The sequence below is a fragment of the Camelina sativa genome, chromosome 5, assembly GCF_030686135.1.
Source record: "Camelina sativa cultivar CO46 ecotype springtype chromosome 5, ASM3068613v1".
NCBI classification, from domain to species: Eukaryota; Viridiplantae; Streptophyta; class Magnoliopsida; order Brassicales; family Brassicaceae; genus Camelina; species Camelina sativa.
In genome coordinates this window covers 24,678,720-24,705,238 of record NC_141884.1, presented here as the reverse complement: position 1 = coordinate 24,705,238, position 26,519 = coordinate 24,678,720, and the positions used below count along the sequence as shown (strand labels likewise).

Below are 26,519 nucleotides of genomic sequence, written 5' to 3'. Positions count from 1 at the left end.
TATTGAATGTGGTGGTTTTGGTCATTATAAACCTGAGTGTTCAATGGTTAAGCGCAAGGAGATGAAGTGCTTTGAATGTAAAGGGATTGGACATTTATAATCTGAATGTCCAAACATGGTGAAATGAAATAAGAAGGCATATGTTAGCTTTAGTGATTCAGAATCAAAGAGTGATGGGGATGAAAAAGAAGGAGGAATGCTGAATCATTTTGCATACAGTGCTAAGAGTGATGATATAGCTGATGAAAGCTCAGATGATGATGGTGAAGAGTCGATTTCAAAAGAGAGCTACTGTGTTTTGTACGACAACTGGGTCCAGTTGTGCAACAAAAAATTGGTTCTTATAAAGGAAAAGCTGCGTTTGGAAGCCAAAGTCAATATGCTTGAAGAAAATAGTTATGAAGGATTGATTGGTGAGGAACTTCCTTCTTCTGAGAAAGAAGTATTAGAAAAGAAACTGAAGGCACTTCAAGAAAACTATGGTTTGGAAGAAAAAAAAAAGCAACAATTCTGGAAAGAGAGCTGAATGAGAATCACAAGAAGATTAGGATGTTGAATAATGGTGGCAAGAAGCTTGATGAGATACTATCTATGGGAATTGTAGGATCTCAGCATCAAGGTCTGGGTTATCACAAAGAAGAGACTGTTGAGTTGTTGTCTCGTGATAAATCAGTAAGCTTCGTTAAGAGCAATGTAAATCAAAAAGCTGAGTCAAGTGTTCTGGAAAAAGTGGTACAACAGAAGGTCTCTGTTGCACCAACCAGGAACACACAACATCAACTTATATCTTCTCCTGAGCGAAAAGGTTAGACTAAATCCAAGCGAGGACGAAGGGTTTATGAATGCTTTCATTGTGGTAAAACTGGTCATGTGAGATCTTTTTGTTACAAGTTTAAGAACAAGATCAAGGAGCTTTGGATGGCAAGAAAGTGTTTTATTGATCCCTTTCATTTTTCTAGAGTCTGAGTCGCTAAAAATGATTTGTACAATAAAAATTTTGAGAATGATGAGAAAAAGTTTGATCAAGGTTGCAAAGAGTCTGAGGAAATCAACCTATGCTGCAATCTCTCGAAGATAATCACTGAAGAAGATGTTGGAGTTGAACCTGAGGTTCTACAGAAGCATGTTGCAGAACCACCTGTACAAGAAAAAGTCACAACTGAATCAACCAAATCCAATAGTGCTGATTGGAATGATGAATTGTCAGGAGTCTTAGCTATATCTAAACAGTTTCAAAGTCATAAGAATTACTCTGCTGCAGTTGCAGTTGCTGAGCAAACCTCTCATCATGTTCAGATGAATTTTCAAGAAGTGTTGCAACATTGTTGTGTTTCAAAATTTGAACCTAAGGATATTATAACAGCTCTTGAGGATTATTTTTGGTACAAGGCATGATAGGAAGCTTGTTGTGTCTCTCTGCTTATATGTCTTCATCCTTGTTTTTATATGAATGTGCAGTCACGCTGGGGGAGTATGATGAGATGATGATATTGGTGATGATGGTGATATTGCAGCTGAATGTGGCTGAGGCTTATGTTTTTGGAAGATTCTAGTACTATTCACATATGGAGCTTGAGTTGTCACATTCAGATAAAAAGGGGGAGAATGAGAGCATGAAGACTTATGATGCTACAAGGTTGGTTTGTTGAACTCTAGAAGATAGGTTCACACGTATCATGGCTGGAATACTGGAGGCTCTTTTGATTGGAGCAGAAGATTTAAATCATATCTAATAAGAAGATTTGGACTTATCTTTGAATAGGAAAGTAGGTCATAGGAGGTATCCTATATATTGAGTTATTAGGCCAAACATGTTGTTTGGCCGTTCAAGAAGAATTCTTAGAACTAAGCGAATAAGCTTTTAGAGTTCTTAGTGATTTTGGTTAAATTAAGAATTGGTCAGTGGAAAGTCGTGTTAACTGTGTGTAAATATGATTAAACATATCTTGTAAGATTGTTTAAGTGATTCTTAATAAAAAAAGAAGTTTTTTTCAGTATTAGCTGCATCTTCGTTTTTACAAAGCTATGATCTTAGATCAGTGAAATCTTTGAACATCCAACCACCGGTTATCAAATCCTAACAATTAGTTGAATGGTGGTAATATTTGCGATGTACGTGGAACCTTATCCTCCTTTCTTCCAGGGTATTATGGTTCGAGAAATTTGCATATACACCTGAATACATTTTTACAAGGATCGAACCCGGCTAATCATTAACAAAACAACATTTTCTAATCTATACATGGAATGTACTGCAAACTCTAAGCAGACGCACTCATTATTATTATTATTATTTCATATAAGAACATGCTGGAATTTGGTTATATATCTATCTGCAACACACGTTTAACCTTTCAATACAAAACACAATTCAATTACCAGTCCTATCATGTCCTCTGATTGGACCTTCTTAGCAAAACCCATGAGGTGTGCCGTTATACACGTATAAGTCTTGAATTATACACACACATACGTACAAAATCTAACCCATCTCTGGACTTATTAGTTATTACTAAACAATACAATTTCAACGGTTACGGTGAGGGCAAGTTGGGGCGTCCTGCCAAAGAGATATAGTCGTTTCCGTATGTATTATCTCTATTGCTTCATCGATATACTGTACACGACACAAAACACGTACGCTACAGAGTTACAGTAAATTGAATTTACATGACAAGACCGATGGACCATAACTTATAGTAATAACGACAAGAGTTTCTTTTAAGACGAGCGATGAACAGAGATACAAAATTTGGCAAAAGTGTCCATGCATTTATAGTTCAGCCCCATAAAAATGGATAGTACTTGCCAAAAAGTTTCTATATAAAACACTTTAGTAATAAGAAAAAAATATATAAATTAATTTACGAAAAGTACGTAGGTAGAATGGAGAATTTTAATGAAAAGTACTTAACATTTTAAAGGATTTTAAAATATTTTTAAAATACTCTGTTATTCAATTGAGAATTTTAAAAAATCTTATAAAATCATATGTTATTCAACTAAGATTTGAATAAAATCCTTTAAAATAATTCAGAATCTCTTGTTATTCAATCAATAGTTTATAAAAACAACATAAAATCTCTTGTTATTCAAAATATCACAACTTTTTTTAGAATGCTACTTTGAATGATTTTAAGAGACTTTTTTTTTTCAGTTAAAAAATACATCTCTCAAAATCATATTCTTTAAGGTAGAATTTTAAAGGATTTCATTAAAAGAAAAAAACAAAAAAACAACCACCACCATCTCAGTAAACTTTCTCAAAATCACAAGCCTTAACAATCTCTCATAAGCATAGCTTAGGATCATCTTCGTTTCTTGTGACTTGAACTTGAACAAGAGAGAAGCCGTCCCAAGAACTCCAGTATACAAGTTATAGTTTCGAACACGTTTTCCAGTTCCCATGTCTCCAACACTACCTTCAAAAAAAAAAAAAACAAGAGAACCGAGAACATAGAACAACAATTTCAATAGCTTTCATACCAAAAACTTATTAAAATCAAACTGAAGAGTGATTTTGAGAGATTACCGTAGCTTTCATAAGTTTATTTAATTTAATATTTCAAGTGATTTAATTTTTGATGAAATTTTAAATAATTTTAATGATTTTAGGGATGTTGATATGATTTTTTTGTAAAATTCTTTCAAATCCCACCTAAAACCATGAGATTTGTATTTCTCTATTTTTAACTAAACAAATCCTCTCAAATCTTCCAGAATTCCTAAAAATCATTAAAATCCAAATCCATAAACTGTTCTGAATAACAGTAGATTTAAAAGTAAATTTTTAAATCATCAGTTCAATAACAATGGATTTTAAAGTAGATTTTTAAATCATTAGTTCAATAACAGTGGATTTTAATAGACTTTTTAAAATACATGATTAAATAACAGAGGATTTGTAAAATTTACCCAAATCACTTGAAATGTCAAGTTGAATACACCCCCCTTAGTACCCCCTCTTAGTTTTTACCGTATCTTTGAGGCTTAGCCGCTTAGAGAAAATCTCCGAAGCTTCTTGGAGAATGATTTGTACGAAAGTGAGAGCATTTTCGTCAATGAATTTTTACCTTTGGTAACAGTTTCCTCATCTCTGGCGAACTCTTCCGGTACAAACTCCGGCATCTCATTTCAGAAGAAACGTTCTCCCATCTCTCTCACTCTCACTAAGCGATGCTGAACGACAAAGTAACACTGACACACATCGTTGCATCAAAAGCTAGAAAATTATCAATTCTTCAACTCAAAAAAAAAATACCAGTTCTTCAAATCAAGCAAACTTCATGTCACATTCGGAATCGAGACACCAAATGTGACTTTGACACAACTTAGAATCTACCTAGACTTTTCTTTAATGTCTCTGTTTGAAGCATAATGATATTCACTTCTTGTTTATCAAAAAGGCATTTCATCAATTGTTGTTAACTCTAATGTGTTTTTTTATGCAGGGAAATGATCAATAATGTTAAAAACAAAGACGATGGTGTGTTTGAAAATATTCTAAAATCACTCACAAAATCTGTCAAAATCTCACATATTGTCATTTCATTTTCATTTTTTTTAATAGAAAAGTTCTAACAAATTACCCAAGTCTTGTACAATCTTATTCAAATCTTTCAAATTTCCAAAATATTAAAATCCCATCAAATCCTCTAAAATATAAGTTCAATACCCCCTCTAAATTTTTGTACTCGAGTTTTTTTTGGCATGTGTATCAATTAACTACCCACTAGGTAACAACGGAGTAAAAATTTATTATTTAGGATCTAAGATTCGTTTGTGTAAAAAATATGTGTTACTAAATTTTTTTTGTTTTATTCAAATTTATGTTTATTTTGTGTAAAAATACATTTCACAATTTATTATGATGGAGAAATTGTATGGACTTTATTTTAATAAAACATGATTAATTATTAATTTTCTGTTTTTAAAAGAAGTATAATATAGATTCATATTAAATGAATACAAATACTTTTAATTTATGTAATAAAATTGATTTAAATATATAATGGCATAGATGTAATTAATAGTAATTAATGATGATTATTTGTTAAAATGTGCTTCAAACTCTATAACGGTGACACATCAGCATTTTTCAATAATGTTCCTCTATTAATATATACTAGGTACCAACCCACATATAGTGCAGGATAAATCAATTTAAATAAAATATTATAAATAATAAAATTATTTGAAATTTAAGATTCGTTTGTTTAAGACAAAATATGTAAGTAAAGTTTTTTTTTTCATTTATTCAAGTTTGCGTTTATATTGTGTAAAAATATGTCTTACCCATGAAATATTTGAACGTGAAAAGAATTTCAACGTTGTGGAGAAAGTTTTGATGTCTTTATGTGTTTCTAAAATCAAATTCACATATTTTATGTTTCACATTATTATCTACATCACTATGTCATTAAATAGATAAGACAATATTTTTTAGACTAATCGATTTAATTTAAAACTAATTCTAAGTTTAAAAATGCAATGAGAAAAATGTATAAAAAGTGGTAAATAACCAAAAAGTATATTCCTGGTGAAAACTTATAGGGATAATGATTGTATAGGGTTTTTAAAAAATTCAGTAACATGGATACCATGTTAAGATCACTGAGTCACATATATTTAAATAGTCATTAGAATTTTTAAATAGGAGACAAAGTTTTTGTTTTTCAAAAATTTAAATTAGTGAATAGATTTAAATTTTTTTGCGAAATGTTATTTATTGTTAATATTATATTGTTATATTGTAGTATACTTGAATAGTTATGGGATTTTTTTTTCAATCGTAGAATAAGTTTTACGTTTCAAAAAGTTAAATAGGTGAATAAGTTTAAATTATTTGTGGAATGTTATTTACTTTTATGATTATTGTGATAATTCATTCAATTAATTTTTTAAAATATAGTTGAATAGTCACCAGAATTTATTAAATAAGAAAAGAAGTTTAGCAATTCAAAAAATTAATAAATGATTTATAATTTTTGTGAAATGTAATTTACTTTTAATAGTTAAATAGGTTATGAAAATGATAATTAAATTAATTTTTGGATTTAATAGTTGACTAAATCTTTCATTTTCAAAAACCTAATAGAAAAAATTGTCTAATATATTTTAATGGCATATTTATGTAAATAAAAATGAGAAATAAGGACATTTATTAAAAAAAAGGTACATGAGCTCTATGAGTACGACACCTCAGCTTTTTTGTGAGAGTGTTTCTCTATTAATATGTAGGGGATAGGAGATTTGTGATCATCAGGTATAATTAAAATTTGATTACTCGAAAATATGCCATAAACTAAAATTTGATAATAATTATTGCTTATTACTGTAACATCCGCGAACCGGAATCCCGATTTAGGGGATGCATTGATCGATGCACCATGTGCATCGGTCGATGCAAGGTTGGTTTTTGCGGACGAGTTTAAGTTAAACTTTGCGTTTTGGTGTTAGAAAAACCCTAGAATCGCTTATAAAAGCATAAACTCGGGGGTTTGGCCGAGTTTGGCCGTTTCCGCGAAAAAATAAGAAGAAGAAGTGTTCTTGAGTGTTCTTGATGAAATTCTTGGAATTTGGTGGTTGTTCTTGCGAGAACTGTAGCTGGGATCAGTGTAGGAGCTTCCTAGGAGGGTAGATCTTCATGTTTAAGGTTCATAATCTTCTTGGCAAAAGTGAGTACATGACCATGGCTTATCTAAGCTTGAGATTTCTCTGATCTGCTTGTTTATGTGTTGTTTGACTTGTTAGAACGTTATTTGGGACTTTGTGAAGCTTTCTTGTGGCTTGGGATCGAGTTTTGATGTTTTAGGAACGGTGATCCGACGAGAAGCTTCAGAGAAAAAGGATGCTCGCCAGTTGCGTCGATCGATGCACTTGGTGTGTCAGTCTATGCAAATGCGAGGACGGTGCGATTTGACCTAGGAGCGTTGGTCGATGCCATGTGCAGGCGTCGGTCGATGCAACTAGGGTTTTTTGTGAAATGTCGAGCATGCGTCGGTCGATGCAGAGATAGTGTCGGTCGATGTAGGCTAGTCATGCATTGGCCGATGCAAGCTTGTGTCGGTCGATGCATCTCCTGTTGGTGTCGGTCGATGCAGTTCCTGGTTTGTTTGTTGATTGTTGTTTGATGTTTAGAGTATCTCAATTGCTTGTGTGTATAGCCCACTAGATGGGAGGATTGCCTCACTGAGTGTTTATAAAATACTCATACATCTCAATTTGTATTTGTAGTGCCGGTAAAGGCAAAGTGTAATCGTGAAATCAAGGCAATGAAGAGGAGGATGTTCTAGTGGCTCGCTTGGTTGCTTTCTGGCTTCTGTTAGGTTGCTAGAGTTGAGTCCTAGATAGGATTGATGGTTATTTGTTATACGTTGATTGGATTTTTAGACTATTTATTATGGAAGTGATATTGGTTTATTGGTTATTTATTGGTTTAATAGTATTGATTATTTTTTGCTATTGGTTTGGTTGTGGTTAGGTGAGTAGTGGATATGAGACTACTAGTTTTAGAGTATTTATTATTACTATTATTATTTATTATTTATTATAAAAAAATAGATCGGACCGTTATAATTATTAATGACTTTTTTTGTAACGATAGGTAGTAGGTTTAACTTGGTTATATTATGTGCTATTTTAAACTATACGTGAACAATATGTTTAAAAATTTGTGGTTCGCATGGTCATCACCAAAGGCTGTACTTTTTGTTTTTCTTTTTAAACAACTTCAACAATTTTTTTTTTTTCCTTTATAATAACAAAATATTCTTATGTTACATTTTCTAGAGAAGTTAGACAAACGGAGTGTCTTGCATGGAAAAAGTACTTCACAAGTGATCATCGGAAGGTGGCATGACATCAGTTTTTTTTTTTAAAAGAGAGACGACGAAAAATATCTCTCTTTTTTTTTTTTTTTTTTTTGACAATCAAATATCTCTCATTTTTATGATGGAGATGTCAACACCTTCGTGTAAACCAAAAGTCATTGTTGCATAAATTATTGAAAATAACAGGACTCGGCACTTTTTCTCTTAACAGCCAAAACAAAATCTTCTTTGAATTTCAGTGCTGCTGCTCATACTTTAGCTTTTGGTTGGTTTAAATATCTCTCAATTTTTTTTTTTGAAGGATGATGTTTGTGTAACTAATCCCTGATTATATTAAAAAAGAAAAAAAAAAAACAGTAAAGAAAGTATCAGAAGGATGTAAAAGTCGCGAGAGACTACAAAATTACTTAACCTATCAATCTGCTAGTATATTGATCAATATAATTAAAGTTGTTGAAAACCAAAACAACTAGTATATTGATTGCTAATACGCTATTCTTTTGGAAGACATGAAAGTTTATCGTTAGTTTTGGATGTTGTAAAGCCTTACACAGTTACACGTAGTTTACGCGAGCTTATAGTATATTATATAACGATGCAACAAAAAAATATCAAACATATTACGTTAGAAATATCCATAATTGTATCAATCTAATAACTCATTTTTGTTTCTTTTTCGTACGTGGCTAATAACAAAAGTTTCAAAGTATATATTCAAATATAGCCATTAACTTAACTGTAGACCAAAACAATTATATTTTCAACAATGCTTTTTTAAAAACTTTTTTATATGCGTTAATAAATCTTTGGTCAAACCACTGAATCAATTGAAGTTCCACCAATATATCTCGTTTTAGAAAATATAAATTTTAATTCCAAAATCTTATTCACACAGAAACATAAAAGTTTATTGTTTACATGATTAAAATAGTAGTTCATTCCGAAAAATACACACTAAAAGCGAAAACATACCCATACAGAAATGCAAACAAATGGCCACACACACTAATCAAATTCTCCATTAATCATACTCCAAAGTTGCTCAACGTCAAACGCCATGGTGCCCCCTTTCTCTGTTGCCGTCACTTCTCTAACTAGGGCATCTACCTCTTGGCTATCATCTAGTAAATTCTCTAACCATATATTATCTCCATCAATGAAATTATTGATATGCTCAGCTTTCTCCTTATCTTTGTTACATGTCATATTATTTTCACAAACATTATTGTTATTGAGTCCAAAGCATGAAGGAATAACGTCAACTTGTGGCCGGCCATTGAGATTGCTGGAGCCGTTATTAATTGTGAAGGATCGAGGTCGTGGCTTAAAAACATCAATTTTTTGGACCGGTGTGGTAGGATGAGAATTAATGTTTCTCTTTTTCATCTGAATCTTACAACACGGTTCATGTTTCTTACTCAGATGAGTGTTCCAAAAATTCTTGACATCATTTGCGGTCCGACCAGGCAATCGACCAGCAATCAAAGACCACCTAAGCATTGTAAAACAATAAACAATTATTATTTAGTAGTATGAAACTTGATAACTTATTACTCCGAGTTAAAAAGTACCTGTTTCCTAGAAGCCTATGAAGGCGAAGAAGCAGATCGACTTCATCAGAGCTAAGTTTTCCTCTCTTGATATTTGGTTTCAGATAGTTCAACCATCTTAGTCTACAACTCTTCCTGCACCGGTTTAGCCCTACAAAACATAAAATTGACATTAATTATACCTACTAGTATTACTAAGACTGCTTTTGTGTCCCCTTCTATATTTTTATCATGAAGAATCTATGCACACCAATAGCAATAAAGAACTGTTCCAACACATACTTATGTGTTCGTCTAGAAATTTTCAATGAATTTATTTAGAAAAGGAAAAAACAGTAAAACGAATTTTAAAGACTCTACAGAGGTTGGCATCGTTCTTTTGATTTTTTTTCAAGAAGAGGATAGCAATATACAACGTAAATATAATCCTCTTTTAATTTAGGTCCATGAATAAACCAATATGCATATAGATGCATGGGTTCTTATTTTTATTAACAACTTTGAATAGCATATATATTAATGATTAATCTTTTCATCAAAAGAAAAAGAAAGAAGTATGAGAGTTAATATAAACACGTGAAAGAAGAATATTAAATAGAGAAAGAAGAATATTCGTAAATGATGTGTGTGTGTGTGTTTTTAAAAAACATACCAGCTCTTAAAGGAACTTGGTGCCATTTGCCTTCTCCAAACTTATTTATGCACTGTCTCAAGAGACTATCTTCTTCAGCAGTCCATGCACCTTTTCGCAACACTCTGGACGAACTCTCCATGAAACGAAAATAGAAATATAAAAGTATCCAACCAAATTTCAAATTTATAAGGGTTCAAAGAAGAGAGGGTATATATTGTGGTTTCACAAATCACTTGAGGACGTATAGAGTGAGAGTGTATGAACGAATATATAAACCCGTGAGGGGCTTAGGGAAGCGACGTGCATGTTTGATATCCACATTTCATTGTTTAGCTGTCGTGCTTAATTTGCTAAGTTATTGTTCGGTTACTAATTTGGACTAGATAAAAAGGTTCTTAGCACCTTGCTAGCACCTTCATCCATTGTCAGTACTTAAAATTGTTTTTTTTTTTAATGTTTCTTAATAAAATTAAGAGAAAAGACTATCAATGATTGGTTATATAATTACAAGAGCGAGTATATCTGTGAACGAATATAAACACGTGATGGGCATACGTAGGTGACGTGCATGTCTGATATCCACATTGCATGTTTTAACAGTCGTGCTTAATTTGCTAAGTTATTGTTTGGATACCATGGGCGGAGCCAGCATAGGACCATGTGGGTCAAATGATCCTGGTGAATTTTTAAAATTAGTTAATTTTTTAGGGAAAAAAATTAAATTGGCCCTGGTAAAATAGCACAATTGACCCCTATAAAAAAATTTAACAACATAATTAACCCTTTAAATTTTTTTTTGACCCTGATAAACTGATTTCCTAGCTCCGTCACAATGGATACTGATTTTAGATTAGAGAAAAGGTTCATACTATATATACATAGCACCCAGATAGTTTCTTAGCAAAATTAGGACTTACCAAACAAAAAAATGTTTCTTAGCAAAATTAGGAGAAAGTATTAATAATTGGTTATGATTTTTATAGGGTGGATGAATAACAACAGTAAGTTCTACTAGTGTATAGTTGGATAGTATTATATATAGTCATTCATATATATTTTGACAAGGCTATTTGATCAAAAATTTAGAGTGTTTCCTAGACTTCAAATTTAACAAACATTTGAACTGTTTGCCTTAGTTTATTCTTCTAAATCTTTCAATTAGCAGAATTAAATTTTTCCACTCTAATCTTCATCTTAAATTGTTTTATCTTAATTCAAATTTTATAGTATAACTAAATAGTGGTAGTATAGTAGTTGAAGGGTTTACTGTAAAAGGCTAAAAGCCTTTTTGTCTTCGGTGACAAAACAAGAGTACACAATTTTGGGATCTTCTACCATCTTATGAAATTATTTAATTTTTAAAATGACTTTAAAATAGTAAAAATGAAAATTAGAAACTTAAGATATAATATTTTCTGTAAATTAGAAAAACAATATCGTTAAAACAAATATATTCATGTCCTGTGAACTCAAGTGGGTCGGATGCGGACATACTTTATACACCCACATATTTTGTAGAATGATTTTTTTGTGGGTAAAAAATCTTTATATCCGTTTTGAAATGGGTTTAGTATGGTAGGTTTAGACTATTAATCCAACACTAAAACTATTAACTTATCATATTATAAATCTGTAACCATAGTTCATGTTCTTACTTTTAAAAAGCTGATTTTATTTGATAAATTCAAAAAAGATTTAATTTTTTTATACATGAAACAAACAAAAATATAAATCAAACAAAAATATATCTCTATTTTACTCTATCAAACAAAATAAATATATTAATCCAATAAGATTCAACCAAAAAAATAAGCACATTTTAAGTTCTAAACTATATAAAACATAAGCAGAAAATATAATTGTTTTGTGGTGTAGCACATGTCCAAACAAATGATAAACTAATTAGACATGAAATTAAATAATCTTCTTTTTGAAGGGTTTACTGTAAAAGCCTTTTTGTCTTTACACGTCTTCGGTGACAAAACAAGAGTACACACAATTTTGGAGTCTTCTATCATCAAAATCTTCATTTGTGTTTTCAAGTGTCACGTTGTCGATTATTTAACTGGTTAAGATTTCAAAAATAACATAACTTGATCTTCCTTTGATATTAAAATTTCTTTTTTGTTTGTCGAACATTTGATGTTAAAACGATAATATTTAAGAATACGATATTGACATAACTTATCTTCTTTTTGGATCAACTTATGTTATTTTTCGAAAGAAACCAACAGTCGCCGATATGGCGTGGCGCAGACTTTTTTTTAACTCAAATGGTTCGAAAGCAACTAACTTCTATCCGATAACAAGGCGATAGAAGATGTGATGGTTGTATGATAATATGGTTTACATCAAGATAGTTTACAAGTTTTTAGCATCTTATAACTTTAAGCTAGATTAATAATCCGCTGCACTCGATGTAAAACAAAATATTTTTCCGAAAAAAAATTCGATATTGACTTTGTTGTCAAATTAGGTATTTATCTTTCTTTCTGTTTCATTAACTATAACATATATTTTGCATCTAATAGTTTTGGTGTTTTTCTCTTTGGCTGTCAACTTTTTTTTGTCTTTTCAAATAGCTACAGACTTAAGTTGTTAATTTGTTAAGGAATAATTCGTGTCCGATAAAAGTTTTGAAGCCATGGATACTGACAGAATGGTGTTCTTCGTTAATGTTTATTGGGTCAACTTTAGTTAAAGGCCCATAAATCCCATTGACTTGTCTCTAGATAAAACTACATGTATGAAACAAGGGGAAAAACGCCATTTCCTACCTGTACACCACCCAAAAGTGTGAATTTCTTCCTGTACAATCATGTAGTGCTAATTTAGACATTTACTCTAATAAAATTCACAATTAATACATGTACTTATAAAATTGAGCCAATTTTAAAGTCCACGTTAACAGATTTAAGTCAACCGTTAAAGATGCTGACTCAGACTCCACGTTTCCTGAAATGACGTCGTTTTGATATTTAATCTCGCAAAAAAATTGTCAAAAATCCAAACTCCAGTGGTTCAAACCCGCGATCTGAAACAAGTTTAGCATAGATCGTAACCAGTTGATCCCACAACCATATTCGAAAGTATCATACAAATGTATTATTATAAACCTAAAAAAGATCTAAGTTCTGATAAAATAAAATGTCGTCGTTTCGAATTAGGAAAACCTATTGTTACCAACATCGTCAACTGATAACTCACCGTATAGCCTTGTGCGCGATACCCACCGGAGAACCGTAGGAGAAGATGGAACTGACTTCACTACCACATCGCCAGAGGCAGCCGCAACAGTGGAATTAGAGAAGGTTCTTCGGGTTCCGGGAAGTGAGTTTCTCCGTTGGCTTATGAAGAATAAAACATCGTCGTTAGAGGCGGATATGGCGGTGGCAGAGTGGAAGCGAGCAGGTCGAAGAGGCAAAGTTCGCAGGAGCACAGACGTTGTTGGGATTAAGGAATTTCGGTTTAGAGACGAAGAAATCAATTTAATTGAACCAGTTAAAATTGTTTCGGTTTATAACTAACCAGAATGATCTTTTTTTAGTCTTATAATAATACATTTGTACGATACTTTCGAATATGGTTGTTGGATCAACTGGTTACATCCTATGCTAAACTTGTATTAGATTGCAGGTTCGAACAACCAGAGGGTGGATTTTTGACAATTATTTTTGCGAGATTACATATCAAAACGACATCGTTTCAGGAAACGTAGAGTCTAAGTCAGCATCTCTAACGGTTGACTTAATTTCGTTAACGTGGACTTTGAAATTGGCTCAATTTTATAATTACACTAGAATTTGTACCCGCGCAAGCGCGGGATTTTAATTTAAATCTTTTCTACTAATATGAATTCTTGAACTCGAATATAATCATTCAAAGTTTTGAGGGTAAATCTTTATAAATATATGTCATGTGGTAATATTAGGAAAAATAAACGACATTGATGACCACTTCAAAATCTTTTAACATTAAGAGAGTTTATTTCTTATTCATATATTTCATTAAAAACATTTTTAAAGGCTTTGATGTTGATCGATTGTTGATCTAATTGTATATATTATTTATGATTAGATGTTGATACTAACATAACATTATTTCGTATAAATTTGAATATACCGAATCTCAAGAATATTGCTTAAAGGTAAAATATAATATCATATCGTTATAACATCTTTACTGAGCTTGCTTTACCCATCAAAATAATTGCAACGTACCATAACGACCAATTCATGAAAGTGCATATCTTATCCCACTTTCCATGATTATATGGCCAAACTGTTACACCCGACTTGGAATCTAATAATGTATGTCATTTATTTTTCTACAAACTCATTCGTTTCACACAATTAATGAGATGTCATAGATTTTAATTTAGTCATGTGTGATTGTGTATTTTTTACTAATTTATTTTCAAACACTTTTAACTTTAATTATTTCGTCATTATTGATGATGCACTCCTTTTGACATACTTTTTTCCACCTTCTATTGGATCACACATAATACATATTAGACTGTAAAATGATTTTCAAGATATATTATAACTATTTTCTCTTTAATTACTATATTTCAATACTTAAATTTGGATTAGAACCATTTGATTCAATTGACGAAACATCAATTTTTTTTTCCTTTTTGATTATGTTATAAAATAATATTTCACTTTTAATTTTATTTTTTCCTGTTTAAAATTTTATAAATACAATTACAGAATTTTTTTATTCTACCATAATTTTAAATTTTACTTCCATACCACAACTCAATAATACACAATTACATAATTTTTATTTATTCTACCATAAATTTAAAATTTACTTCCATTCTAAAACTCAATAATACATTTATAATTTTCATTATTTATCAGTTTAATTGAAAATTTTAATTATACTATTACCACTGATAAAAAATTATAGTATTGTTTTCTTATTTTAACATTTTATTTATTTAACTAATTATATTTATTTTTAAACTTTCTATTAATTATAATTGACAGAAATATGCGCTAAATGAATATTTTAAAGTTATTTTAAAGTAAAAAAAAATTGCTTAGGTGGATGTTTTCGTAGCTATAAATGATGATATATAATTACATGATCAATGGAGATTCTAATCATAGATCTTGTCTTCTTGCTAAGAAAATATTTTATTTTTCTCTTATAATTATGTGGATTAACCATATGATGCACGTATATGTAAAAGAACTAAGCATAAACGATAAATGAAAGAAAATTAGGTACGAATAGGTAATAATATTATTCCAAATTCAGTGTTTTACTTCATATATATATATATATATATATATATATATATATATATCGGGTAAATGCTCTATTCTTTTCTTTCGTTTTTTTATGGTTGAATAATAAAATTAGAGTTTAATTCACACCGCTGAATTTTGGATGAAATATTATTAGGTTGAATCCACATGATTTAAAAATAGTATTGGACCTACAGATTTTGGATGAAATAGTGTTGGGCCTACAGATTTTTGATGAAATAGTGCTGGGTCTACAAATTTTGGATTAAATCTAGTGGATCAGTTTGTTATAATTGTTTAAATGCCTTATTAAAATCTATAAAATCTGCAAGGCCCACAAAAATTAAAGAGGTAGTGGCTGACGTGGCACCACTAGGAGTGAGTAAAGTGAACTTTATATATATAGATATATGAATTGTAAATTTTATTGGGGTACATGTCTAAATTAGCACTATATGATTGTACAAGAAGGAATTCACACTTTTGGAGAGTGTACAGGTAGGAAATTGTCATTTTCCCATGAAACAAGTCTATGAAAAACTTATCTAATTTATTAGTACAGTATATAGGGTGTGATTGGTGACAAAAATAAAGTGGTACAAGTGGTACCGCTTTGAATTTTTACCAATCACAAAAGCTTTACTAAAAACTTTATTAAAAATTTTACTCTCAGTTTTTTTTACAGCTTTCATGTACAACATTACAGTTTTGCACTATTCCGTAAAAGCTTACAGCTTCTCTGTACAGCTTTGGATACGTTACCAATCAGACTCATAGTTTTTGTGACATCTTACCTTTTAAATTATGCTACAACAAAATTTAATTTATTAGGATTTGTTGTTATATTGATAAATATTCAGCCATATAGTAACATAAACTTCAAGTATTGAAAATTTCCAAAAATTACAAATTATATTAGGGTGCAGGGAGCTTACGAGATGCAAATATAGAGATATTGATCATTAACCTAACCCACGAATTTGTACGCACCATAAGGTCAAAATCTGATTTACAATTATCAAGCACACCAAGCACAGATGATTGGTAACGTCTCATTTCCGAATACTCATTGTGAAGCATTGCTTTATAAGCACCTTCCATAAGCTTCTCGACATTATTGTACGTCGCAAGGCAAGTTTGTAGCTGGGTCTCGGCCAGAGGGTTCTCGGCTTTAGGAAGAAAATTATCTCTAATGAGATCAACTGTTGATTCGGAGATGTACAATGCGTTGAACACTGCGATTTTGGTTACGGTCGTGATTTCGGAGTGGGGATTATCGAGTTTCGAGATGATTGATTGCTCACAGTAATACATGTTGACGGTGTTGACGCATATCCCATCGATTAGAATCATTGTTGGGGCGTCTGGATAGATTTGTGTTATTGGTGTCTCTGTTGAGATCGGTGGGATTGTGTGGAGAATGATCAAAGATGTGATCGTCAAAGAGATTCGTTGAAGGAAAGCCACATATTGGTTCTTGATTATTTTTGTTTACTTTGTGAAAGAAACGAAGAGACACTGATTTAATATAATATACAATATTTTGGTACTTGTTGAATATATTTTTCTTTTCTTTTTTGGAGATGACTTGCCATTTGAGTTTATAAATACTTAATACGACATTTGACCATAATGTTACAAAATTTGGTATTTTTTAAATTATTGTTATTGCAGAGGTGATTTCTAAATCCATATAGAATTGTAAATTCTAAAAATCAAAACACATGAATTTTGAAATAACATGTTTTATCCTTAGATTTGAATCCTTCTATTTTACACTTTCAAATCCACTCAAATCCATTTAAACCCTTTCCCAAAACCCTCAATTTGTCGTTTAGCACTTATAAACACGATTAGAGATTTTAATTGAACAAAACCGAACCAAACAGCAATTAAAACAAACCGGACCAAACCGGAAAACATGGTGTCGATCGATACACCAAGGGTGTCGATTGACACCCACACCAAAACCATAAAAAAATGGTTCTCGGATGTTACAATTCTCCCCCACCAACAAGGATTCATCCTCGAATCCCGCAACACCGTCCATCCGTCAAGGACCTCCGTGCCACCGTCAACACGGCCAGCACATCCCCGACCGGACTAAATACCGTCAGCCAAAGTTTCCCGTGCACTGTCGCAACAGCCCGCACACCTCCGACTGAACCATGAGGTCTCTCTCTAGCCAATATACTCGCATCAAAAACACTATTTGCTCACAACTCAGTGCTTCCCCTGTCCGTGGTCGCAACTAACGAATCATGCCGGCTCGCTATTAGGCCATCCGCCTTAAGCTACGGCATCCAGAAAGTCACTCACACACACTCCCCCTGCTCTCGGGTCGCAACCCTCGAGACATACCGGCTCACTGCCAAGCCGCGGCTCACAGCTACGGTATCCAGGGAGTCTCAAATATCCCGCTCTTGGGTCGTCACCCTCGAGCGCGCTCTCAGATCGTCATCCGAAGCCTCATACCACTCCCACTCTCTGGCCACAAAGTCCATCAAGCTATCGGTATCACATAAGTTGGGCCCACACGGCCTTGAGCAAAACAAATCTGATGCCATCGAGTATCTCCCGGCTAGATCTACCTCACAATTCCCACAAAAATTCCCTTTTTAGAAACTTTCTAATTCTGGAAACCTTCCTTTTGTGGAATCTTTCTATTTATAGAAACTTCCAAAAATAGAAACCCGAGCTATTTCTCTTCTTCCCATGACAACAACAGTCAACATAAAGAAAAATACTCATCTTATTAATCTCAAAAATGTCATAATCGTTACAACCTCAACGAAAATTCAATAGAAAAAATAAGATACAACAATCCAATTCATCAATCCGCATCCCGAGCACCACCTCATCTTGGTACTTAGTCGCACAACCAACCACCCCTAAGCGACCAAGTATCAAGAGAGGATGGCTGGAATACTCCGTACCCGCTCCAGCCACGGACTACAACTCGGACCCGGCTAGACAAGCTCAAGTCGTGGCCTGCTTCTCAAACCACTTCTTAAACCTTGCCTTCATCCTCGCCTCGGGCTCCCAAGTCTGCTCCTCTACTCCATCACAGTCCCACAGGACTCTCATCAAAGGAATCTTCTTCTTCCGAAGTTCCTTGACTCTCCTCCCGAGTACCCTCAACGGTCTCGCCTCCAACATCATGTTGGGCTGAAGATCCTCAGGAATCTTAGGCAACAACCAGTCACCCTCGTGAAGACACTTCCTCAGCATCGACACATGAAATACCTTGTGGAACGCACGCATAACCTCAGGCAACTCCAGCCGGTATGCCACTGGTCCCACCCGCTCAACCACTCTGAACGGACCCATGTACCTCGGACTCAACTTAGTCTCTGTCAATGACCTGTTCGGACCCCGCAACATGGCCATCTTGAGATACACTCTATCACCAACCTGAAACTCAAGATCCTTTCTCCTCTTATCAGCATAGCTCTCCTGCCGATCTTGAGCCTCCCTCATGTTCAGCCTCAGAATCTGAATCTTCTCCGAGGTCTCCTGAACAAAATCCGCACCATATATGCTCCTCTCCCCCACCTGAGTCCAGCATAACGGTGTACGACACGGTCTCCCATACAAAGCCTCATAAGGAGCCATCCCAATACTAGCCTGGTAGCTGTTGTTGTAAGCAAACTCCACCAAGCTCAAATGATCTGCCCAATGACCACCCCAGTCTAACACGCACATCCTCAGTAAATCCTCCAAAATCTGGATCGTCCTCTCTGACTGACCGTCCGTCTGAGGATGATAGGCTGTACTCATATGCACCTTCGTGCCCATCTCTGCCTGAAACGCCCTCCAGAACACCGAAGTGAACTTGGAATCTCTATCAGACATAATACTAGCAGGCACCCCATGCAATCTGACTATCTCCCTCACGTACTTCCTGGCCAAAACCGCTGCTCCATCAGTTTTCTTGATGGCCAGAAAATGCGCAGACTTAGTCAAACGGTCCACAATGACCCATATCGCATCAAACGTCCTCAACACAGGCACACCCACCACGAAGTCCATCGTGATCAAATCCCACTTCCACTCTGGAATGGGAAAATCTGTAATAAACCACCAGGAACCTGATGCCCCACCTTCACCAGCTGGCAACTATCACACTTCGCCACCCAGTCAGCTACGTCCTTCTTCATCCCGACCCAGTGATAATACCGCTTGAGGTCACGGTACATCTTGGTCGCCCCTGGATGAATAGAAAACTTGCTCGAATGAGCCTCACTCAGTATTTCCTGCCTCAAATCCTCATCCTTGGGCACACAAACCCGACCATGTACAAGGATTGTACCATTAGCAGAAACCTGATACTCTGAACCCGCAGCCTTAGATGCATTCACCAGCCCCTCATCGCTCCCCTGAGCTAACCGCACTCTGCTCAACAAATCCGCTCAATCAACTGCCTCCAAACCCAAAGGTTCCTGTGAGATAGCACACAAACGCAATGCACTAATCTCACCCACCAACGCCTCCATATCCTGCTCCTGAGCCGAAACCGCCCGCTTCCGACTCAAGGCATCTGCAACTAGGTTAGCTTTACCAAGATGGTAAGCTATGTCCAAATCATAATCCGCTACTAACTCCATCCAACGCCTCTGCCTCAAATTCAGCTCAGGCTGAGTAAAAATGTACTTCAGACTCTTGTGAGCTGTAAATACCTGTACCTTCCCACCATACCGATAAAATCTCCAAATCTTCAGAGCAAAAATCACTGCTTTCATCTCCAAATCATGAGTAGGATAATTAGCTTCATGCTTCCGCAACTGCCGCGAAGCATAGGCTATAACCTTCCCCTGCTGCATAAGCACACAACCCAACCTCACTCCAGAAGTATCTGTATACACAACATAAGGCTCGTCCTGCTCAGGCAGTGCTAACACCGGCGTGGTAGTCAACATCTGCTTGAGGCTTGCAAAACTCGCCTCACACTCCGGTGACCATACAAATGGAACATCCTTCCCTGTAAGCTTAATCATCGGCTGTGCCATACTCGCAAAACCCCAAACAAACCTCCTGTAGTAACCTGCTAACCCCAGGAAACTCTGAATCTCAGTGGCACTCTGCGGCTTCGGCCACTCCCTGATGGACTGAATCTTCCCTGGATCCACTGAAACTCCCTCAGCTAAAACAATATGACCCAAGAACCCCATCTCACGCTGCCAGAAACTGCACTTACTCAGCTTAGCAAACAACTTCTGCTCCCGCAGCTTCTCCAGAACTGCTCTCAGATGTACTGCATGCTCCTCAGAACTCTTGGAAAATACCAGAATGTCGTCGATGAAAATGATGACTGACTCGTCCAGAAACTCCTGAAACACGCTGTTCATCAATCTCATAAACGCAGCTGGTGCGTTAGTTAACCCGAAAGGCATCACTACAAACTCATAATGCCCATATCTCGTCCTGAAAGCCGTCTTCCTCACATCTGCCTCATGTATCAGAATCTGATGAACCCTGATGCTAAGTCGATCTTGGAGAACCAAGTAGCACCCCTCAACTGATCCAACAACTCATCAATCCTCGGGAGAGGGTACTTGTTCTTCACAGTAACTCGGTTCAAACCCCGATAGTCAATACACAACCGAAAACTCCCATCCTTCTTCTTAACAAACAGCACCGGAGCTCCTCACGGTGAACAACTAGGACGGATAAAACCCTTACTCAACAAATCCTCCAGCTGCTTCTTCAGCTCTGCCATCTCTACTGGAGCCATCCTGTAAGGAGCCTTGGATAACGGCATCATCCCCGGTTCCAGCTCAATAGTAAAAGGATCCGACCGAGATGGTGGTAATCCCTGCAATGACTAGAACACATCCTCAAAGTCCTCCACAACCGGAATACCCCTAACCGTAGACTTCCCCACTGACTCTGGCATAGATATAGTAACCAGATAAGCCTCACGGCCCTTCTCGATCATCTTCCCAGCCTGAACGGCTGAGATCACGAGACTCCCCGAAGTCGGTCTAATACCCTGAAAAACCAACTTCCCTCCTGGACGCTCAAACTCCACTCTACCCCGATAGCAATCCAAATGCACCCTATGCCGATGCAACCAATCCATCCCGAGAATAACATCATACAACTCCACTGGACTGATAAGCAAATTCGCTGGCCACGACTCTCCTGCGATCTGGATATACACCCTTCCAGCTCGTCCAATGACTCTCAGGAACTTGCCTCCCGCAACTCTGACAACTCCTCTACGCTCTCCAGGATCCCCTCTGATCCCCGCACTCTCGGCACACTCCGGAGTAATGAAGCTATGAGAAGCTCTAGAATCAAACATGACATGGGACTTAAACCCGCCCACCAACAAGGTCCCTACACAAACCTCATGTGTTGAGAACCTAACACTTGACCACAAGCAAAAACAAATATAATCTGAACTATTAAATTGACCAAGTTCGAATCTCAGAAGTTATACCTGTGATCGCTCCTGCACTAGTGCCACCGGTCTCCCTAGTCGAGTACACCAGTGACGTCGGCTCGATCCAACCCACCGGCTGCACACCCTGCTGCACTCCTGGCTGACCACCAGCCTGCACCGCTGCTACTGCAATCTGATGCAACTTGGGACAACGAGGCTTGATATGCCCCGTCTCTCTGCAGTAATAACACACACGAGTATCTGTCCGCGGCTCCAACACCGCCCGCTGCTCTGTCACTGCCCGCTGCTCACCTCTCTGTGGACAGTTGGTCACCTTGTGGTCCCTGCTACCACACCCAAAGCATCTCGCAACCACGTGCCTCGATCTTCTCATATCATCAAACTTCCGCTTCTGCCCATGCGCAGGCTTGCCGCCCTTGCTAGGAACAGAATGCGCCTGAGACTGCTGTGGCTGCACCGAAAAACTGACCCCAACCACATGTGACCTCAAGTCATCCTCTATCCCAGCTGCAACGTCAACCAGCTCCGCTCTCGTAGCATAGCTCCTCACTCTGCACCGAGTCCTCAGATCATCCCGCAGAGCCAACAAGAACCTCCGCACCTGAGCCGACTCTGGCTCCATGCCCGGCCTGCATACCCCACAAGCCTACTGAACTCTGCATCCAGCTCCTGCACTGTACGGTCCCCCTGAGTCAACCCCAAGAACCGTGCCTCCATACGATCAAGAGCCTCCTAAGGAAAATACTTGGAGTTAAACTCCCTCACAAAATCTCCCCAAGACATACCCCGCTGCACCCTCCGTGCTGTCACCGACCTCCACCACACACGTGCATCTCCTGACAAGTAAAATACTGCCAGATCTACCCTGAACTGGTCGGGACACCTAAGCGAAAGGAAAAGATCCTCCATCCACTCTCTCCACTCATCCGCTACACTCGGATCAGTACCTCCTGAGAAATACCCCACTCCCACTCGCCGCAGCTGCTCCATCATCTGCACATACTGAGTATCCAATACCTCTGCCCCCGGCTGCACACCTGCCTGCAAACCCGCCACAGGCTGCACCGCTGGAACCTGCCCACCAACCACTGGCGGCACTATTGGAACCTGCCCACCATCCACTGGCGGCACTATCGGAACCTGCCCACCACCCACTGGCGGCACTACTGGATCCTGCCCACCAACCACTGGTGGCACTACTGCTGGAAGTCGCTGCAAAACCTGAGCTAGCAAGTCCATCAAGACATCATCCCTTCCCGGAGCACCCTCAGCTGCAACCCTCACACCCGGGGCAACACCGTGACCGACACCGGGCCCATCCGCCCTGCCGTCACCCAAACCAGCCTGGTCTCCAGACACACTAGGATGAACCTGTGACTCCGCTACCTCCTCACTGGCCATGCTCTGGGTCACACTCACACTGGCCTCAGGAACCTGACCTCGTCCCCGACTACGACCACGACCACGCCCACGACCACGACCACGACCGTGACCAACAGCATCCTCACCTCTAACCATCTGTACCAACAAGAACAGAAGGCTAAACAACAAATAGTTCTAATAACACAAGAACACAACTTATCGTGGAATCACAAAACCGGCTCGAAGAGGATGTTCTAGGACTTCATCCCACACACAATTGACCAACTCACACAATCAACCATAGTATGAAATCCTAAACATCAACAGCAAAAGCACAATGAACCCGTAGACCTAGAACCGTAAGGGCTCTTATACCAAAATGAAACAACCTTTTTTTATATATACAATATAATTCACTAGTGGTCCCATACCAACTTACATCCTAACAACAATCAACAACCGCGGATAACCAAAGAAACCATTCCATTAATCCAATAAGAAATCTAACATAAATAAACCAATAATCAATAATGCAATAATCCAACCAACAATGAAATAGCAAGGTTCCAACATCCTACAATGTTCTATCCTCTCAAAACTAGCAACCTAAAAATAGCTAGACCACAATCAATCAAGCCTCTAGAACATCCTCCTCCTCATCGCCTTTGATTCCACGATCACACTTTTCCTTTACCTGCACACCACAAACAACAATTGAGATGCGTAAGTATTATCATAAATACTTAGTGAGGCCGTCCTCCCATCTACTAGGTTATACACACAAGCATATGAGAACCCTCAAGTTAAGCAAGCAAACAAAACACAAGCAATACATCAAACCAGGAAAACAAGTCTCGGTTGAGACTGGTGTCGACCGATGCTACAAGAGAGTGTCGACCGATGCTCAACCAAAAGGTGTCGACCAATGCCACTAGGGTGTCGACCGATGCTCCACCAAATGGTGTCGGCCGATGCTCCTAGAGTGTCGATCAGTGTTCTAAAATGCGGCCTACGCGGATGCCTAGACGGCGGTTATACGCTATGCGGTGACCGAGCGTCTCGAATTTTAGCTATGCGGTAATTTAGGCGGTTTTAAATAATTCGGACGCCTAATAGCGTTTAGGCGGACATTATGCGGTCTACGCGGACGCCTGTACGGATTCTAGATGGTATGTTGACTAAAATAGTAAAAAATACTGTAATTAAATATATTTTTAAATAATATTTTTGTTTCTAATAAATATTATAATTAGCCTCTAAAGTCTAAACATATGAAATTTAATTTGGTTCCAAAGTAAGTATAAACTTACATTTTGTCAATTTTACAAGTTTTTGAATGGATTATGTTTTTTTTTTGTTTAAAATGTGAGATTATTATAGATTCTAAACTATTTTGATAGATAAGAGTTTATTGAATATAATATTTGATACTATATTTTTGTTTTATGTTTTCTAAAATTAAAGTGTATAACTTTTCATCCTCTATATATATATATATATTATTTTTATATAAATATATATTTATATATCTAAAATATATAATTCGCCTACATTCCGCTTAGGCACCCGCATATACGGCTAGGCGCTAGGCGTTTATCCACCGCGTAGCAACCGCATAGCGCGTTTTAGAACACTGGTGTCGATCAATGCCTCTTCTGCAAACACGATCTGCGCGAACCCAAACATCAAACTCTCCTTCCAAATCATCTCGAATCCGTACCTAACTAACCCAATTACCTCGGAAATCACTAGGAATCACAAAAGCAACGAACCCAAGCAACAGAATAACACAAACAACAAAGAAAACACCCAAACAAGAGAGATCTCATGCTTAGATCAACCATGGTCAAGCACTCACCTCAAGAACAGAAGATTGGGGTTAAGAAATCGATGAAACAACACCTCCAGGAGCTTCTTCTTCGTTCCCAGCACCATCTATCCCTTCTACAGCCTCAGATCTCTCCCAAAACACCAAGAACAAGCCCAGAAATTCACAGAAACGATTTCTCTCCTTTTTCTCTCTTTTCTCACTCAACGGCGACACAACCCTTTCCCAAAACCCTCAATTTGTCGTTTAGCACTTATAAACACGATTAGGGATTTTAATTGAATCAAACCAAACCAAACAGCAATTAAAACAAACCGGACCAAACCGGAAAACATGGTGTCAATCGATACACCAAGGGTGTCGATCGACACCCACACCAAAACCATAAAAAAATGGTTCGCAGATGTTACAAATAACACCCCCTAAATGAATAACATGAGATTTTAACAAGTATTTGTAAATCATGCACACAAACCCGACCGTGCACCAAGATAGTACCATTATCTGAGACCTGATACTCTGAATCCACATCCTTAGAGGCATTCACCAGCCCCAAATCCTTCTCCTGAGCCAACCGCACCCTACTCAGAAGATCTGCTCTGTCAACTGCTTCCAAACCCAATGGTTCCTGTTAAACAGCACACAAGCTCAAAGCACTGATCTCTCCAACCAGAGACTCCATCTCCTGCTCCTGAACCAAAGCTACCCTCTTCCGACTCAGAGCATCTGCAACCGTATTAGCCTTACCAGGATGATAGGCTATCTCCAAATCATAATCTACCACAAGCTACATCCACCACCTCTGTCTCAAATTCAGCTCAGGCTGAGTGAATATATACTTCAGGCTCTTATGATCTGTAAACACTTGTACCTTTGCACCATAAAGATAAGCTCTCCAAATCTTCAGGGCAAAAACTACAGCACCCATCTCCAAATCATGAGTAGGATAGTTGCCTTCATGCACCCCCAACTGCTGTGAAGCATAGGCAATCACCTTCCCATACTGCATCAGAACACACCCCAAACCAACTCTAGATGCATCTGTCTAAACCACATAGGGTTCTCCCTACTAAGGCAAAGCCAACACTGGCGCAGTAGTCAACATCTCCTTCAGGCTTGCAAAGCCTTCCTCACACTCTTCTGACCAGACAAAAGGAACATCCTTCCCTGTCAACTTAGTCATAGGACGTGCTCTGCTTGCAAACCCCTGCACAAACCTCCTGTAGTATCCTGCCAACCCAAGAAAACTCCTGATCTCTGTGGCATTCTGCGGTCTAGGCCAATCTCTGATAGCCTGAATCTTCTCTGGATCTACAGAAACTCCCTCTGTAGAAACAATGTGACCCAGAAAGCCCATCTCACGCTGCCAAAAACTTTACTTGCTCAACTTGGCAAACAACTTTTGCTCTCGCAGCTTCTCCATAACTGCCATCAAATGCACTGCATGCTCCTCAGGACTCTTAGAATAAACCAGGATATCGTCGATGAAAATGATGACAGACACATCCAGAAACTCCTGAAACACGCTGTTCATCAATCTCATAAACGCTGCTGGTGTGTTGGTCAACCCGAAAGGCATCACCACAAACTTATAATGCCCATACCTAGTCCTGAAAGCAGTCTTCCTCACATCTGCCTCATCT

The 26,519-nt window shown here is 37.0% G+C and overlaps 2 protein-coding genes across 2 annotated transcripts; both read right to left on the bottom strand.

The window, feature by feature from the left end:
- Positions 1 to 8,683: 8,683 nt before the first annotated feature.
- LOC104787425 (transcription factor MYB114-like) lies at positions 8,684 to 10,264 on the bottom strand. The gene is made up of 3 exons (XM_010513004.3): positions 10,035 to 10,264; positions 9,404 to 9,533; positions 8,684 to 9,324 (listed from the first exon to the last, which is right to left on the bottom strand). Exons 1-3 carry the CDS (start codon positions 10,153 to 10,155, stop codon positions 8,838 to 8,840), a joined length of 738 nt encoding a protein of 245 aa, XP_010511306.2. The 5' UTR covers positions 10,156 to 10,264; the 3' UTR covers positions 8,684 to 8,837.
- A 5,808-nt stretch (positions 10,265 to 16,072) lies between these two features.
- LOC104789491 (Plant invertase/pectin methylesterase inhibitor superfamily protein) lies at positions 16,073 to 16,759 on the bottom strand (the record flags this gene model as incomplete). Its single annotated transcript, XM_087512532.1, has 1 exon — positions 16,073 to 16,759. A coding segment is annotated over one exon (567 nt), but the record flags the coding sequence as incomplete, so codon positions are not given.
- Positions 16,760 to 26,519: the final 9,760 nt, after the last annotated feature.